The 18704-nt window shown below is 40.7% G+C and overlaps 1 protein-coding gene across 2 annotated transcripts in view; it reads left to right on the plus strand.

Moving 5' to 3' along the window:
- cdc42bpb (CDC42 binding protein kinase beta (DMPK-like)) overlaps nucleotides 1-18704 on the plus strand; it is a 71834-nt gene that overhangs the window by 44389 nt on the left and 8741 nt on the right. For both annotated transcript variants that reach the window (XM_053613598.1, XM_053613597.1), the window contains exons 12-29: nucleotides 2684-2926; nucleotides 5033-5143; nucleotides 6283-6530; nucleotides 7914-8019; nucleotides 8125-8249; nucleotides 8391-8496; nucleotides 11765-11913; nucleotides 12703-12800; nucleotides 13021-13100; nucleotides 15266-15349; nucleotides 16180-16257; nucleotides 16506-16611; nucleotides 16709-16845; nucleotides 16991-17130; nucleotides 17258-17339; nucleotides 17430-17646; nucleotides 17753-17815; nucleotides 18043-18639. In XM_053613598.1, coding sequence (XP_053469573.1) covers nucleotides 2684-2926; nucleotides 5033-5143; nucleotides 6283-6530; nucleotides 7914-8019; nucleotides 8125-8249; nucleotides 8391-8496; nucleotides 11765-11913; nucleotides 12703-12800; nucleotides 13021-13100; nucleotides 15266-15349; nucleotides 16180-16257; nucleotides 16506-16611; nucleotides 16709-16845; nucleotides 16991-17130; nucleotides 17258-17339; nucleotides 17430-17646; nucleotides 17753-17815; nucleotides 18043-18639 — 2770 coding nt within the window. The remainder of the gene's footprint in view (nucleotides 1-2683; nucleotides 2927-5032; nucleotides 5144-6282; nucleotides 6531-7913; nucleotides 8020-8124; nucleotides 8250-8390; nucleotides 8497-11764; nucleotides 11914-12702; nucleotides 12801-13020; nucleotides 13101-15265; nucleotides 15350-16179; nucleotides 16258-16505; nucleotides 16612-16708; nucleotides 16846-16990; nucleotides 17131-17257; nucleotides 17340-17429; nucleotides 17647-17752; nucleotides 17816-18042; nucleotides 18640-18704) is intronic.

Below are 18704 nucleotides of genomic sequence, written 5' to 3' on the forward strand. Positions count from 1 at the left end.
ATTCTTTTTATTTATTTTTTAATTAAATTTTATTTTTAAACATATCACTAATGCATAAGGATGTGAAAACAGAGCAAAAACAGAACAATACAAACCTATCATGTAATTCTGCATAGAGCATGTGAATCAAAATAAAGACACGGCCAGACTCGAATAACAGTGTGTGCGCTGAAATATAAGAGAATACCAGAGCTCATAGCCAAAATTTTAGGCAAAAAGCATAAGAACTACACACAGAGTCTCCAGGAATTTTAGTACTTGCTCATTTTCCTAAGGATTATCTGTGTTAATGCACTTAACTTCAGTCCCCTCCACTAATATTGGCACCCTTGGTAAATGAGCAAAGAAGGCTGTGAAAATTTGTCTTTAACTTTTTTATTTTTTTAAATTCACAAAAATACTCATGGATATCAAACAATTGCAAACAAAACAGGTTTATCAAAAAAAAATCTTTGTTAAATATAGGTGCGCAACAGTTATTGGCATCCTTATGAATTCATATGAGAAAAATATATTATAGTATATAGTATATTCGAATTGATATTTTGAAAAATTTTTAGTACACCAAGGTGACTAGGAACAGGAAATTGTTTAACCATGACTTCCTTTTTGACAGGGGTATAAATATGATGCAACACATACACCAAATTCCCTTAGTCGTTTATAGCAATGGGTAATACCAAGAATATAGCTGTGATGTGCGCCAAAAGGTTGTTGAGCTTCACAAAATGGGAAGTGACTATAAGAAAAAAGCACAAGCATTGAAAATGCCCATTTCCACCATCAGGGCAATAATTAAGAAGTTCCAGTCAACTGGAGATGTTATGAATCAATCTGGAATTGGACACGTGTCTATATTGTCTCAACGCACTGTGAAGAGGATGGTTCGAGTGGCCAAAAAATCTCCAAGGATCACAGCTAGAGACTTGCAGAATTTAGTTGCTTCTTGGGGTCAGAAAGTCTCCAAAACTACAATACAAAATCACCTACATCACCACAAGTTGTTTGGAAGGGTTTCAAGAAAAAATCCTTTACTCTCATCCAAATACAAACTCAAGCATCTTCAGTTTGCCAGACACTACTGGAACTTCAAATGGGATCGGGTTCGATGGTCAGATAAAACGAAAATAGAGCTTTTTGGCAATAAACACCAGAGGTGGTTTTGGTGCCCACAGAGAGGTAGCCATATGGAAAAGTACCTCATGCCCACGGGTAAAATGGTGGTGGTTCTTTAATATTTTGGGGCTGTTTTTCTGCCAGAGGATATGGAAATTTTGTTAGTCCATGATGCCATGTATCCTATCAAATATCAACAGATATTAAATGGAAACCCGGCTGCCTCTGCCAGAAAGCTTAAAATGGGCCGTGGTCGGATCTTCCAGCAGGACAATGTTCTAAAAAACACATAAAAATCAACACAAACATGGTTTACTGACCACAAAATCAAGGTCCTGCCATGGCCATCCCAGTCTCCTGACTTGAAACCCATAGAAAACCTGTGGGGTGAACTGAAGAGAAGAGTCCACCAGCGTGGACCTCGAAATGTGAAGGATCTGGAGAGATTCTGTATGGAGGAATGGTCTCAGATCCCTTGCCATGTATTCTCCAACCTCATCAGGCATTATAGGAGAAGACTCTGAGCTGTTATCTTGGCAAAGGGAAGGCTAGCACAAAGTATTGATGAAAAGGGTGCCATCAATTGTTACACACACATATTTAACCAAGATTTATTTTTTTGGATAAACCTATGCTTTATTTGCAATTTTTGATATCTGTGAGAGCAGAGTATTTTTGTAAACAATAAAGACTGAGAAAAACTTCTTTGGTCATACTCAATATGAGTGGAGGGCAGTGTAGCTACTCATACTTTGGGGTTAAAATACCATTTTTAGCCTACAGTAATAAATTAGATTTCCAGGCAACAAAAACATGACTTTTCACCTTCCCTGCATAATGAAATCATAATGATTTTATGATGTGCCCTCCCCTGCCATTCTACATGAGTGTTGAATTCTAACAAATCATCTTTTCTATTGCTCACTCTTCAGGCCTGTCTGCAATGCTATTGTTCATGAAACCTCTTCTAGCTCCTGTTCCAGTCTAAGCTTGCTCTTTCACTCGAATCTTGACCCTTTATCTCATTCCAGTCTAATGTTTATTTATACACACTGGACCACTTCATCATAGTTAATGCCAGCATTCTCTCACTTAGCCAGGGGCAGGGCTTTCGTCCACCCCATCACATTTTTACCTAATTGGATTTGTCCTGCTCCTCCATTCGAGCACCCAGTCTAAACCATCAGCTGCCGCATTTTGACGGATGAACATTCTTCACAACACATTTTTGTCTGAGAGCAAAGCTGCAGTAGGTAGATAATGTACTCATTAACTGCAGCACGTCCTTCTCTTTTATCATAGAGCTCCCAATTCTCTTGACAATTTCTATTTCTCACTCAGCCTCCTTTTCAGTCAACTCTCTGAGGCAGCCTGGGCGACTTTCTTCTCTTACTCATTCTTTCTCACTTTCACATCTTGTTTCTCTGTAGCCATTCTTCCTTCACTCTTTTCACTATCCTGTTGGGTTTGTTTTTTTTAACTTCCTTTCACCACCACCACCAGGCTCTGTCCTCCTTTTCTCTTTCTTCATCTCCTTCCTCAACTTATATTGTGTCTGCATCCCCAGCAACTGGTGGAGTCTCTGGAGCGCCTGAAGTCTCAGACGAAGGAGCTGAAAGACGCTCACCAACAGAGGAAGCTGGCCATGCAGGAGTTCTCCGAGCTAAACGAGCGCATGGCTGAGCTGCGCTCACACAAGCAGCGGCTCTCGCGACAGCTCCGCGACAAGGAGGAGGAGATGGAGGTGCTCATGCAGAAGCTCGACGGCATGCGACAGGACATCCGCAAGACCGAGAAGGCCCGCAAAGAGGTGAGGACTAACTAGTGTGTGCATAATAAGATCTTGCCTCGTCTTGTCCTGAAAGTGTCTCGAAGTAAATGTATATGCCTTTAATCTACTTAGATTAGATGTCAAGGGTGATTGTGTGCCATCTTGTTTTTTGTTGTTGTTTTGTTTTGTTTTTTCGGTGTTTTTGCCAGTCAGTTTCAGCCATGTTTCGTGTTGCAATATTTATAACTCGGCATAACACAGAGCTTCCCCTGGGGCCGCACACTGCCAAACAACAGCTCAGGAATGCACTGCATTTTTAGCGTTCCTTAGTGACACAACAGAAGCGCAGGGAGAAAGTGGAGCCTGGCCTTACTTAAAGTCAGCAGGCTCAGATCTCCGGGGGCGATAGCAGGAATGTCTCAGCTCTCCCCCACTGGCTGTAGGCCTCCTCTCTGACCCTCCGTGGACCTGCATGGTTAACCAGAGCCAGATGGGTAGCGCTGACTGGCTCGAACGAAGGAGAGGGAACATGTTTTGCTCACTGAGCCTTCAGTGCGAACACACTCCGCTCACTCAGTTAGTTTTGTTCCCCCAAGCGCAACGCATCTTTCTTTTAGTTTCTCTTGCTTAATAGTTTATGCTGCATGTCTCGCACACTTTCATGTGCACAACTGATTTCAGTACGTAGCACTGTTCAGATCTAGACATGGTTAAGGGTGGGTGATATAATAATAACGTTTTTTTAACGGGGTAAATTATATTCATTTCTGACAGCATTGTGTTTTCTCAATGTTGACCAACTACAGTGTTACTCACAATAACAAGTAGTGGATTGGACATTAACGTTAGCTATGTTTACATCCACGTATTTTAATGCGAGTTTTGGGATATCGCATAAATAAATAATTAAAACGCTGGATGAAAATACCAGATGTGAATAAAATCTCCAAAATGCGTCTAAAAAAACGTGCTCAATTGAGGTCAATAAAAAAATGTATTTGATAAGAGGACATGCATAAACTACAATGGAGAAACGTTGGATCAAAAATTATGTGATTGGATAATTGGCTGATGTGATTGGATATTCAGCGCATGTGGCCAACTTGTACAGCGCAATGGCAATGCGCAATGGAAGTGCGGCACGGTGGGTCGCATAACTGGACTGACCAGTGGGCCAATCTCATTGCACAGCATCTCAAGTGTTGTTTGTGTCATACTGAAATGCCTGAGCCAAAGTCCATCATCAAAATGATTTGGTATAATTACCTCCCAGAACTGTCTCGCACGATTCCGCTCCCAAATGTCAGGCGTCCGTCTCTGATCACATGATAACATGAGGTTTGTGATAGCATTTCATCTGTTGTCTCTGAAGCGCAAGTGATTTATTATATTGGAAAGATGGTGCTTTATTCGCAATTGATATTCCAATTTTTAACATAAGTTAAATTCACAACTTGGATTTTCTCTCTTGTTCCTTTTTGTAAAGTTTATATTAGTATGTGGTCACTTGGGAAAACCCTTCACCTGCTGATGTTTTGACACTTTCTGCTATTTATAATCGTTTGTGAACTTTTAAAGTCTGTTTAAAAATGAAAAGGGAGGAAATTGAATAAAGATTCCAGTCGACTGTGGTATGGGTGAATCGCAGATATTTTCTCAGCTGTTATATGAAAATGAAATTGATTTCAGCTTACTTACGTTTGTTTCGCTGTAGCACGTAGATATCCAGCAAATTGATCAAAGCCTGACGTTTACCGTGTGAGGGGATTACACTTAGCTAGCAGGTTTTAGACATCTTAAGGCAGGCCAGTTGTTTTTACCAGCCTGTTTGTGAAACTAGCTGCTTATAGTTATGCTTACTTAAAATTGTATATTATAGGCAGGAAAAAAACCTTTTGGCCAAAACCCATTTTATCCTAATTTATGCCGTTTGTGAAACTATACTTATCAAGTTTTGCCATATAAACCACTACTAGACAAGGTTAAAGCAGTGTTTTAAGTGTGGTGTTTCACTTGTTCATGCTTCAGAAGATCACTGTCAGATGAAGTCTTCCCTGAAATGTCAAGCAGTAGTACATCACTGAACGTGTCTTACTGAAAATCAGGCTAAATCAGGCATTTTCACTCCTCATGTGTGTGTTGTAGCTGGAAGCTCAGCTGGAAGATGCTCGTGCAGAAGCTTCTAAGGAGCGAAAGCTGCGAGAACACAGTGAAGTTTACTCCAAACAGCTGGAAAGTGAGCTGGAGACACTAAAGGTCAGAGATTATCCTACATACTGTCTTTTTTCTTTTTTTTTCACTTTAATTTCTTTGTTTTATTTAGTTTTTTTCACCCAGATCGCAGTTCCTATTCTTATTTCGTATACCTCTGGCGTTATTCTTCAGTTTTGCTTTCCTCTGGGTAGGTTTCATTTTACATTTAACCTTCTACCTCATTTCCTCCCCACATCATCCTGCTTTCTCCTTGTACTGTCCTCCAGACGGGGGGATATCCTGCCTGTTTATTTTTAGCAGTTTTTGTTGAGTTTTTTTGGTCAGTTATTCTTGTTGGGAGGTATTGAGGTGTACAGCTGGAGAGTGCTACTAGTGTCTCTAAATCAGTGTCCTTTTTTTACCATTTCTCCTTTATTTTGACATCAGATTTATTTTATGTTCCCCCAACCATTCTTTTTATATCACTAGCTAAATTTACACGCAGCCAATAATTCATTAATAATCAGACAGACAGTTCAGTAGGAATTTAAAAAAATCACGTATGTATATCCAAATGAGAAACAGACTGTGGATCAGATTAATCAATGCGCATGTAAACATATGAATATGATTAATTTCACATTTAGAAACACACACTGATCAGAGCTGTCCTGCAAGTAAATTAAAATTGCACACTTTAATAGATTTATAAAATAAATTCATGGTTGCGCGGGATGTGGGAGAGGCATCCCACTAATAATTCGAAGTAGGGACATTAAATTTCTTTCTTGCTTTTTTTTCCTCGATAAGAACAGATTATCGAGGAGTCATTTGGGAATGATTAAAAACACACACTAGCAAATTTATATCATGAAATTTAGACTTCAGGGCTTTTTACATTTTTGTGAAATGACCATTTGATGAGTTGATCAGCTACGGGTTACACTCTGATTCGATACAGCAGCTTCTGTCTGTTATTGAAATTGCGACACTAAGTATCACTCCTCTCATACACACAATACATTTGGTTTGGATTGCTGGCAGTGCGCAGGCAAACTGAGATTTTCGACAGCTCGCTTTACAGTGCACGTAAACCTGGTGCACACGAATGGTACGTTTCTGAGCGAACGCTGTTCTGTCCCGTTTCCTATGTCTACAGTTTTCTAAAATGTACATTCTCCATGCCTCTCGTTCTCTGTCAGGTGAAGCAGGGCACCGGTCGAGCATCAAATGTAAGCTCTGAGACCCAGCAGGAGCTGACAAAGGTGAAGTCTGAGCTGGATAAGAAGGTACTGTTCTATGAGGAAGAGCTTGTAAAGCGTGATGCCTGCCATGGCACCGAGCTAAAGAACCTACGCAAAGAGCTGCACGATTCAGAGAGCCAGCAGGTCTCCCTGCAGAAGGAGCTGCTTGTGCTTAAGGACAAGTTGGAGAAAGCCAACAAGGAACGGTAAGAGTGCCAAAACTGGGGCATTTAAATCTTTAATAGAGAGTGCCTAGATGGCCAACATGTGCCACACAGGGTGTGAATTTGCATACTAAAAAGATATTCATGTGCATGGAGCAGTGAAGCAAGCATGTAGAACAGTGTGCCCTTAATCAGGTTGATTTTTGAGACTTTAATTTGAGAATTGTGTGTGGGTGGGGTGGGGGGGGGGGTCTCCATTCCTATGCTAAATACAGTATGTTAGCTTTTTTTTTGTCAGAATTCATCCACAGGCCACATATTTTGTTTAACTACTATTACATAGACTATATGACCAAACAAATGTGGACATCAGAGCAATACTTGATACTTCCTGAAGCGGTATGCTTTAACATGATGGTTTCCCCATCTCTGCAACAAAACCTGTTCCAGCATGACAGGACATCATGCACAATGTAAGCTCTTTAAACACACAGTTTGCAGATGTTGGTGTGGAAGAACTCGAGCGTCCTGCACAGAGCCCTGACCTCAACCTCACTGAACACCGTTGGGATGAACTGGAATGCTGACTGCACCCCAGGCCTCCTCACCTGACCTCAATGCCTCAGCTCACTTATGCTCTTGTGGCTGAATTTAATTCCCTATCCTGTTCCAAAGTCTAGTGGAAAGCCTTCCTTGGGGACCGACTCCATGTTTTAAAATTGTTGGTTTTTGAATGGCACATAGAGATGTGCTGGTCAGGTGTTCTATCATATGCTATTTTTTGTCAGATAATACAATGTTTTATGTGGTGTGGCATTTTTCTGTTTTTCTGTACAAATTGTAAACCCTAGTTTAGCAAGTGAGGGCAAAAGAAACGAAGTGCATATCTCAGTGCTTGCCAAACTGATATGATTTCTCACACAGAAGCTTCACTAGGAACGTTTAAATGCGAGCAAATAATCAGTTAGTAATCGGATTGATATCGATCCAAATGAAATTGAAAGGGGTGGTGTAGATCTGAAATAATTTGGTACATAGGAAAAAAAATAGCCATGTAAACGCTAGAACGCGCTTGCACAGATGTTTTGTTCGGATTATACGTAATAATACATAAACGAATATTTGATTCGGATTGCAATGTTTAGGGTACATATAAACAGTACTTTCCGAATCTGCAAATCAGATTGAATTCATTCGGGTTGACAAAAACGGGAGCATCCCATTCTGATCCATGCTCGAAGGTACCTTTGTGTATGCAATTCATTTCACATTGCCTTCTCTTTTAATGACCATAGTCTCTGATCTGCACACTAAGCTCAGCTGTTCTCACACTCTGTATTAAAACTAGTCTCTTACCGCTACGATGCTGCACCGAATAAGTAGAAAAGTTCTTGTGTGTAGGTTTACATCTTCTATATTTGACAGGCAAATGGAGATGGACGAGGCTCTGGGTTCTCTAAAAGAGAAATTTGAGCGTGAACGGAGCCTGCTGACCGAGGAGAACCGCAAGCTGACCTCAGAAACAGACAGGGTAGGTGGTAATAAGGGTTTTTTTTGTATCCAAGAGTAATGGTACTAAGAGGTTTCTGGTCAGGTCTAAGCACTGACCCATGACTCCTGTATCAATTCTCTCCAGCTATGCACATTTGTGGACAAACTAACAACCCAGAACAGACAGCTGGAGGACGAGTTGCAGGACTTGGCCTCAAAGAAGGAGAGTGTTGCACACTGGGAGGCACAGATCGCTGAGATCATTCAGTGGTGAGGAAGTTGTATACCAGGCATTTGTTGTTCTACCTCTATTCACGTTTAAAGCTTTCCACCAGTAATTATATCTGTATCATGTCTGCTAAATCCTGAAAATGTGTGTACTATGTTGGTCTGTATGTGTTCGTCATGCAGGGTGAGTGATGAGAAGGATGCACGTGGCTATCTGCAAGCGCTAGCCTCGAAGATGACTGAGGAGCTGGAGTCACTGCGCAGCTCCAGCCTGGGATCCAGACATCTGGTACGACCTCATTTCTGCTCCATTTTAGTAACCTTGCATTATTCAGGCTTTCTGCAACCTGTACTTAATTTAACAGTTTACGCTGTATACAGTCCTGCATCTGAACACGAATCAGTGCTCAGTTAATGTTAAGTTTAGTTGCACAGGCACTGCCTATTTTTCTTATTTCCTCCTACACTTTTATTTTTTTCTGTCTTCTATTTCACATCTTTGTATCTCTCTCTCTCTCTCTAACTCCTCTGAGCCATAACACAGTAATGGTGCACTGCTGATATAATTAAAAGCAGGTCACGTAGCCTACACACCTAAAAATGGCAATCCTAATGGAAAGTGATTGAAAAGTGACACGTTGCTGTTGTAGGTGTGGAAGGAGATCACGTTTGATTTGGGATCCTTCATTAATGAGGCTAAGGGCATGTTATATATGAGAGCCATTTTTTTACCATCTACTTTGATAACTGTCAATCTAATGAAAGTTGAATTCAGATATACACTCACCAAACACTTTATTAGGAACACCTGTACACCCACTCATTTATGTAGTTATCTAATCAGCCAATCGTCTAGGTGCAGTGTATAAAATCATGCAGGTACCGGCCAGCAGCTTCGGGTAATGTTCACATCAACTGTAAGAATGAGGGGAAAATTTGATCTCAGTGATTTTTACCATAGCAGGATTGTAGGTGCCAGACTGGCTGAGCATTTCTATACCTGCTGATCTCTTGGGATTTTCACACACACACACACACACACACACACACACACACACACAACAGTTTCTAGAGTTTACTCAATAGTGCAATAAATTAAAAAAAAAAAACATCCAGTGAGAGGCAGTTCTGCAGATGGAAACACCTTGTTGTTGAGAGAGGTCAATAGAAAATGGGCTAAAACAGCAGAAGACCACATTGGGTTCTGCTTCTGTCAGCGAAGAACCGAAAGCTGAGGCTGCAGTGGGCACAGACTCGCCAAAACCGGACAGTTGAAGACTGGAAAAACGTAGCCTGGTCTGATGAATCTTGATTTCTGCTGAGGCCACAGAATTTGGAGCCAACAGCATGAATCCATGGACCCAACCTGCCTTGTGTTAACAGTCCAGGCTAGTGGAGGTGGTGTAATGCAGTGGGGAATGTTTTCTTAGCACACTTTGGGCCCGTTAATACAAATCCATTATCGCTTGAATTCCACAGCCTATTTTAGTATTGTTGCTGACCAGGTGCATCCCTTCATGGACACAATTTACCTTCTTCTAATGGCTACTTCCAGCACGAAAATGCACCAGATCACAATGCAAAATAATCTCAAACTGGTTTCATGAACATGACAATGAGTTCAGTGTTCTTCAGTGGCGTTCCCAGTCACTGGATCTGAATCCAGTAGAACACCAGTAGATGTGGTAGAACTGAAGATTCACAGCAGGGAAAGTGCACCTGAAAAATCTGCATGATGCAATCATGTCAACGTGGAGCATAATCTCAAAGAAAAGTTTCCAACTTCTTGTGGAATCCATGCCATGAAGAATTGAGGCTGTTTTGAGAGCAAACAGAGGCCGTACCCAGTATTAGTATTGTGTTTCTAATAAAGTGTTCAGTGAGTGTTTGTGTAGTAGATATTGAACAGTGCACTTTAAGTGTCTACAGCAGTTCAAGGGATGTTTTTGCCTTCTTTAAAGGAAAATGTTTATACAGATGTTGGAGTTGTTCCCATTGTCTTCTAGAAAATGTAACAGATCTGTGAAGCGCTGTTTTCTTACTTGTTAACCTAGCAAGGGTCTGGATTGAGCACCCCTAACCAGAAGTCTTTGGTGGCTCCTCGGAGCACAAAGCGGGTGAGTGCAGCCATCAAACGTCATGGCAATGAGGATCGACTCGGAACCGAGAGGAAGGAGGGCTGCTTTCATTGCTATTGTTATTCATCTGTCCATGCTTCCTCTTCAGTTTTGACTAACTCTCAAATTAGACCTTTTCTTATTTAGAGGACTACGCAAAGGCAGATGAATGTTTTATGTTCCATTGCTGAATGCTTAATGCTCTGGGATCAGTGTGTATCCTGCTCATTCCCAGCTCTTATCATCTATTGACTGTAGGAGACTTGGAACTCTCTTTCCAAGACAATGCAATGTGCATTTGGATATGCGATCAGTGATCCGATGTGACGTTTAAAACAACTGATCATTCCGTGGCAGTGCGTTTTAGATTGGGAGCAATGTAAAGCAATTTAATATTTTGAAAATGATGGTTTTATTCAAAAAAAAAAAGTGGGAGTAAAGGCCTTCTTCACTTGGACTGCCAGGTGTGATAAGAAAGAGTAACACACACAAACACACACATGCAGTACACTTGGCATCAGACTTTACTGATAGACAATTCAGTTCTGATAATTCTGACAATTCAGCCTTCCAAGTTTTGCCGAAATCAGTGTTTATTGTAAATATTGAGGCAATATTGCATATACTGCAACCAGCATATTGATTCCAATAGTTTTGCCTCTAAGCTTTTCACATTGGATCAGGTGGTCTGAACACACATTATCTAAATGTTTCGTTTCAGATATGACCTATGGAGAATGTTTTTGTTTGTGTTGTACATCCTATGTTACTGAGTTACAACTTGAGATTTGTACACTGAATTCAGTATTACGTGCATGATTTTGAGGAATGTGTCTGCACTGTAAGCTGAAACTTTGTTATGGCTTTTTTATTCTTAAAGGGCAGTACTTGACCATTCACTGCTTTCCATCAGCTGTGGAGTCATCCTGGCAAAATATGCTCACAGTAGTGTTTGAAGTACCAGTGTAACATTAGTGAGACCTAGGAGAGATATTTCTCTCTCTCTCTCTCTCTCTCTCTCTCTCTCTCTCTCTCTCTCTCTCTCGCTCCACATAGCTAATAATTTGTATTTGAAATCAGTCGTGCGTGACTTGAATTTCAGGCATTATATCTGTATGCTTCACATGCATGTTGCAGCTTCCTCCATGCACAACCCAAATGTCAGATATTAAACATTAGACTTTGAAAAGTTGATTAATTTTTTGAGGAGTTGATACTATGGAATATACCTCTTTGAATTCCCAAATCTGATTGGTCAGAAGGTGTTGATTCCTTTTCTATATTACATATTTAAGTTATTGCACTTGTTGTGACACATTCTAGTTTCTGTAATAATAGCTAATTTAGAGAGACTGATTGGATGAAAACAAATAGACAAACACAAAGTTTGCTTAAAGTTGATCCTCGTAGAGCTGATGAACGTTGTCCTTCTGGAAGCAGGATCCCTTGTGGAAGGTGCGTCGCAGTCAGAAGCTGGACATGTCTGCTCGTTTAGAGCTGCAGTCCGCTCTGGATGCTGAGATAAGAGCCAAGCAACTGGTCCAGGAAGAGCTGCGCAAAGTCAAGGCTGCCAACATCTCCTTTGAGAGGTCAGTGCTTTCAGCTTTGCTGTGTTGTTCTGCAACCAGAAATCTGTGCAATCACATGCTCTCTCGAAAGCTCATATGCAATATAAACATAACACAGTTTCTTTTAAAGGTTAAAGTGCACCTATTATGGTTTTTCAAATATTACCTTTCATGAAGTGTGTTATATGGCTGTTTGTGAATGTAAAAACGTCTGCAAAGTTTGAAAAATCAAAGCGCACGACAAACGGGTTTATTGACTCCCAAAAGAAGGAACCGATTCTGAACAGCTGAAACGAGTCGTTAGTAATTCCAGACTTACTTCCTGTACTAACCTACGTAGGTTTGTAACAAAAAGCCCCGCCTCTGGTCTTCATTGGCTGCTCGCGAACAGACAGAGCTGAAACTTATGGTAGTGGGCGTTTCCTTTTTGAAAATGTCTGACAGCGGTAGACAAATCACAACAGATTGGGACATCTGACCAATCAGAGCAGAGTATGCTCTCTGAAAGGAGGAGTTTAGAATGAATCATTTAAAACGGATCATTGAACAAGTCGTTTGTGACACTGGGGGGGAAAGGTAATGCTGCAGTTTAAATTATGAGCACATTAAAGTGTTTCTTGATCTTGGATGCATGTAAATCTATTGTATGAGACCTTTAAAACAAAATTAGCCATGTTTCAAAACCATAACAGGTGCGCTTTAAGAAATAAATGTAATTAAAAGCAGTATTTTTGTATTTCTTTTATTTTTTTTTAGTATTGTACAGCTTTTGTGTTTCTCTCACCTCTGAGGCCTTACTCTGTATTGTAGCAAACTGAAAGATTCAGACGTGAGGAACAGGGAGTTGGAAGAGCAGCTGGAAAGCATGAAGAAAGACCTGGAGGAGAGCCGCACACGTTCTGACCGAGGTGATCCGTTATAGCACAGTTCCTGCTATTGTTTTAGAACCAACAGCTGCTACTCTCATCATCTTCCGCCGAATTATTGTATCTAATCATTTACTGGAAGATATTTACTTTGGCACTTTACCATGTAGTGTATTGTGTACACTATAATGTAATATTTATATTCGAACATGCAAATTTGAGTTGACATTCTTGTAAATGGTTTTCTTTTGCTCCACTGCAGGTCTCAAACTTCCAGACTTCCAGGACTCCATCTTTGCATTCTTCAACACTTCTCCCCTGGCCCATGACCTTACATTCAGAGTGAGTTGGGTTTTTTTTTTTTTTTTTCCTCTTGTAGCATCTGTCTATCTGCTTGTGCATTATCCAGTCTTAACAAGCTTTCCCTCTGTTTATACAGTCATAATAATGACCTTCAGCCACCTGGCTTTGATGCTATTAATAATACCATAGTTCAAAAGAAATAGTGTAGTTTACACTGACATTCTCGGTTGGTTAACCGGTTGATTGATCATTGAGTTGGTGTCAGAATGAAAATGTAAATAAATAGTTTTGATGCTCTGGATTACACAATCTGTACAATGGAATTTTAAAAGTCAGGCTGGATAAATTTGAGATGCTTCATACTTTCCCCTAGAGGCACTCAGGCAACCTGTCTTGGCCATGCGATACAGCAGGCAGCGTCTATCCTGTAGGAGTAGCTGATGACCATGCATTGTCTCATTACACACTTACACAAGGCTTACAGACACGAAGTGAGAGCCTACAGCTGACCATGACCATAGAAAGAACTTTTCTTCTCAGCCAAGACTTTCACATGCTCTAATGATTACCTAGTAAGAGGGCCTGGATAACTGTGAAGCTTGTACTGGTCTAAAACTACCGCCGGCTCTCACTCTGACACGCCGGCGGCTGATATCAGAACTTCATTTTAAGAAGCCTGGTATTTTTGGCGGTGGACAGACTTGATATCTGGGTTACAATTTAGAGCAGTTATGAATCAATAACACAAACCGTGGTGAGTCAGAATAACCAAAAAAGGCTGTATGATCTGTAATTTTATGTTTGTCCCTTCCCCCAAAAAGGACTCTGTCTCTTCCTCATCTGCATCCTCTCTGCTAGCATTTTGGGATGAAGTAAGTTGGCTGCTCGGAGCCCCTCCCCCTCGGTTAACTTTAACCCCTACTGGAGAGGAGCAGTCAGCAGACAAAAAGTGGAGTGCCTCAGTATTATTAAATACTTTCTAGTTTATTAGATATAAACACATTTGGAAGTCTCTTTAATTCAAATGCTTTTGATTGAGTTTTATTTATAGAAGATTACACAATTTAAGCATCCTAGGAATCCTAGGATTTGGAACACGTTTTTGTATGCTGACGATGTTTCTCCGTTTTAATTTGCCCAATCCCAGACCCCTGCCAAGCTAATTCTAGATGCTAAAGGTTAGCAAGTCAGTACATAGAGCTTAGCATCCTTGAGTTTGCATTAACCACCAATTTGTATCTAATCTAACCTCTTAAAAGGCTGATATCACACCTCATTAGTCTAGATTGCATATTCATACTGCGGGTCATGCTATCTCATGATTAGGAATTCATTAAACTTGTTTAATATGGAATGATTTATGAACTGAGGAAATCATGTGTTTGAATTGTGGGGGTGGGTTTGTTGTTTGTTTGTTTTGATAGGGTTTTTTTTTTTGTAAGAATATTGATGATCCCTAGTACTCAACCAATAAAAATTAAATGGATATTATCAGCCCAGTCTTAACAATGTAGACATTTAGACTGTACCATAACATCTAAATAATCAGAATAACTTCCAGATTATCTTTGTGTTCAATCATTTGTCTGTCTTTATTAACTATGAAAATACTTGGATCTGCTATATGATTACTATGCTGTAAACGCTCACCGCATTCATAGTTTTGTAAGTATAATACTGGCATCATTTGTCCTGTGCAGTTAAAGGTGTTTTGAAAATGGTTTTGTAACGCGGCACACTTGAACATTTCTGATTAATTTTAAACTTCGTGGCTCATATCAACATGTAGTATTGAGTACTCATGTAGGAAAAATAGTTTTCTATAATCATGACTGTACTCAATAAAACGGCTTGATATTGAAAAATTATTGCTTCGTTGATTGTTAGTTTGAGGCCATGGACGTGTAAAGTCTGTGACTTCATTGTGATTAGAATATTATTATTAGTGTGTATTTTAATGGAAAATGTATTTAGTATATTCTTATCGAAAGCAAGTCATACTTGTCAGGAACGTTTCCCAAATCTGGATCAGAGTCCAGTCCTGGACTAATGTACACACAATTGTTCATATTTCTTTTTTGGGTTAATCTTTGTCCAGGTGACTGTTGTCCCTTTGTTTTTAACAAATTGGACATTTCTATGCCTTATTTAACACCTAACCACCAGCCTAGAGAAACACTGTACTACTTCTCTCCCTTCTCCAGACTAGCTCAGTCAGTGAGGCTGATGCCACGCCTCAGAAAACGGACGCTCCCTCTCCCTCACCCTCAGCAGCTTCAGAGCAGGATGTGAGTGTCCACCTTATACTTCCTCAAACATTCCAGCTTTGTGTTCAGTTCCTGTCTTAGACCAAAGTCTACATTAGCAAGCCATCAGTATTTCACTTATTTGTGAGATACTTTGTAAGTATTGCATAGAAAAAGGGTTCTCAGATTAGTGCCTGTGGACCTCCAGGGATCTGTGGAGCAGCAGCAGGGGGTCCGTACTTTTATTTATTTAGTTAGTTAGTTAATTACAGTGATTGAAATGACGACCCACCATTATCAGTTATTATATTTACTATTAAGTGCTTAAAGTTCTTAGCTTTTTTTGACTGGTTACTCAAATTAAATGCATTTAATTAAAAGCGTAAATAACGAAAACGAATTGCCCTATAAATAAAGTCAACTTGGAACTAATGTGTTGTATCAGTGGAAAGATCAGGAATAAAATAAGGTCTATGGCTCCAATCAATATCGAAATAAATATTGTACACGTTTGAATAATGAGTCTAATATTTGAATAGCTGGATTATGATTTTTTGAGAACCCCTTGGTTTAAATGTTTTCTCATAACTTAATATAATTTAGAATTTGACGTGATATGACGACACGGTAGCGACAAAAAAATTACATTACACTGGTTAGGCACAACTCGTTTTGAAGATAGCCTTTTTTAAATGATTACTCTTAATATTAAATTGTTTAAAAATTCAATATTTTTTCTCATTTACTCCTGGTAGTTGTATGTGTATGTTATATGTGGAACAAAGTGCTAACTGTTCGCAATTTTCTTATCACCTATCTTAGTCAGATGAGTATATACTGCTAGTAAATATTTGCATATCCTATCTTTTCAGGAGCCCATAAAGCTGCCTGCAACCACTCCAACCACCCCATCTCCAGCTTACCAGTCATCATTGCTCACAGCACCAAAGGTACAGCAGTTTATCTGGGCATGTTTCTGCTAACTCTACACAAAACAGTGTCATTCAAAGAACATTTAGAAAAGGTTTTGGTGCCACTGTGAACATTCCATTGGTTTATATATATATATATATATATATATATATATATATATATATATATATATATATATATATATATAATTTTTTTTTTTTTTTTTTTTTTAAGAAGCTTTGTAGCTTCTTATCAGGTACTACTGCTATTTTTTTTTTTCCAACAGCCTAAAGCTCACCAGCTGAGCATTAAGACCTTCTCGAGTCCAACACAATGTACACACTGCACATCTCTGATGGTGGGCCTGATCAGACAGGGATATGCCTGCGAGGGTTAGTACACCACACTACAACCAAGACAGATTATTCTACAAAGCATTTTCATGTTCATTCAAGGAATAAATTGTTTTTCTCTCTTTTTCTTTTTTAGTATGTTCCTTTATCTGTCACGTGTCCTGTAAGGACAACGCTCCTCAGGTGTGCCCTATTCCACCAGAGCAGGCCAAGAGGCCACTGGGAATTGATGTGCAGAGGGGTATTGGCACAGCCTACAAAGGCTTTGTTAGGGTAAGTGCCTACACTGCAGTAGTAACTTCAAATCTCTCTGCAATGTCTGATTGAATGTGCAGTGTTTCTCGAACTCTCTGCATGCTTTTTAAAATTCAGCCTTGTATGTACACCTAAAATGTGTTTCTCTCTGTGCTGCTCTCAGATCCCGAAGCCTACTGGAGTGAAGAAGGGTTGGCAGAGAGCATACGCTGTGGTATGTGACTGTAAACTCTTCCTGTATGAGGTCCCTGAAGGGAAGTCCACTCAACCTGGTGTGGTGGCCAGCCAGGTCCTTGACCTCAGGTGAGTTTTACTCACCACACCATTCCTGTTTAGTTAATATCCATATACATGCACAAAGTCTTGGACAAAAAACATGTGCCACATAGTGTTCTCTCCTCACCCTTTGTGTTTTTTCTCTTTCCCACAGAGATGAGGAGTTCTCTGTAAGCTCTGTGTTGGCATCAGATGTGATTCATGCTACCCGTAAAGACGTGCCTTGCATATTCAGGGTACGTCAACACAAACCGTTCAAAAATGGGATGCATAGAATAAATGCCCTCCTTCCCTGCCTTTTAACTCTTGACTTTTGACCCACTTAGGTAACGTCGTCCACACTGGGCTCTCCATCGCGGGTGGTGTCTCTGCTGGTCTTGGCTGAGAGTGAGGCTGAGAAAAGGAAGTGGGTGGGCATCCTGGAGGGTCTGCAGTGTATCTTAACCAAGAACCGCCTGAAGAACCAAATAGTGCACGTTCTGCACGAGGCTTATGACAGCAACCTGCCTGCGATTAAAACCACACTCTCTGCAGCCATCATTGGTCAGTGTGTTTTAAAATGTTTTTGGTATTTTGTCTATATGAAATTGTTGCACCTATAACCAAATTTTGTTGTTTTTCTTATTTTCTCTCTCCTATCTCTCTCTAGACCGAGAGCGAATAGCATTGGGCACAGAGGAGGGCCTGTTTGTGGTGGAGGTTACCAGAGATGGTACAAGTCTTACATACTATAAGCTCCAGTTTAATTTAAAATCAATTCGGTAGTAGTAAGTCATGATTCTGAGAACTAGTGAAGGTCTGAGATGTTTCCACTTCATTTAACAGTAACTGAAAATCATTCAGTGACCTAGATGATTCTAAACCTTCATAGAGAGAAGTAGTGTCATTGCTCTCTTGTGAATGCTGTATCTTTTTTCTCTTCGTTTTTTTTTCTTGCAGTCATTGTGCGTGCTGCTGACTGCAAGAAAGTCCACCAGATTGAGATAGTCCCTCAAGAGAAGATGGTGGTGCTGCTGTGTGGCCGCAACCGACATGTGCACCTGCACCCGTGGGGGGCACTGGATGGTGCCGAGCCGGCGTATGATGTGAAACTGGCTGAGACAAAGGGCTGTCAGGCTCTTAGTGTGTGCTCGCTGCGACCGGGTGGCTCCGCCTACATGATGGCCGCTGTCAAGCGCCAGGTGTTTTGCTACGAGATCACGCGAGCCAAGCCTTATGCACGTCGTCTGTGGGAGGTGCAGGCCCCAGGCGTGGTGCAGTGGCTGGGCATGGTGCGTGGGCGAGTGTGCGTAGGCTACCCATCAGGCTTTGCTCTGCTGGCACTGCAGTCTGAGGTGGCTCCTGTGAGCTTAGTGAGCCCCGCTGATCCTTCGCTTGCCTTCCTTGCTCAGCAACCACTGGATGCTCTTCATGCAATGGAGGTGGGTGCCAATGAGCTGCTGCTTTGCTTCAGCCAGCTTGGCGTATATGTGGACGGCCAAGGCCGCCGTTCACGCACCCAGGAGCTCATGTGGCCTGCTACACCACTCGCATGTAGTACGTATGCCTGTTTTGATTTTTTTTTTTTCTCCTTTCTCTTTTAAGCTTTTTTCAGACAGTTA

Source organism: Ictalurus furcatus, chromosome 25 (assembly GCF_023375685.1).
Source record: "Ictalurus furcatus strain D&B chromosome 25, Billie_1.0, whole genome shotgun sequence".
Classification (NCBI taxonomy): domain Eukaryota; kingdom Metazoa; phylum Chordata; class Actinopteri; order Siluriformes; family Ictaluridae; genus Ictalurus; species Ictalurus furcatus.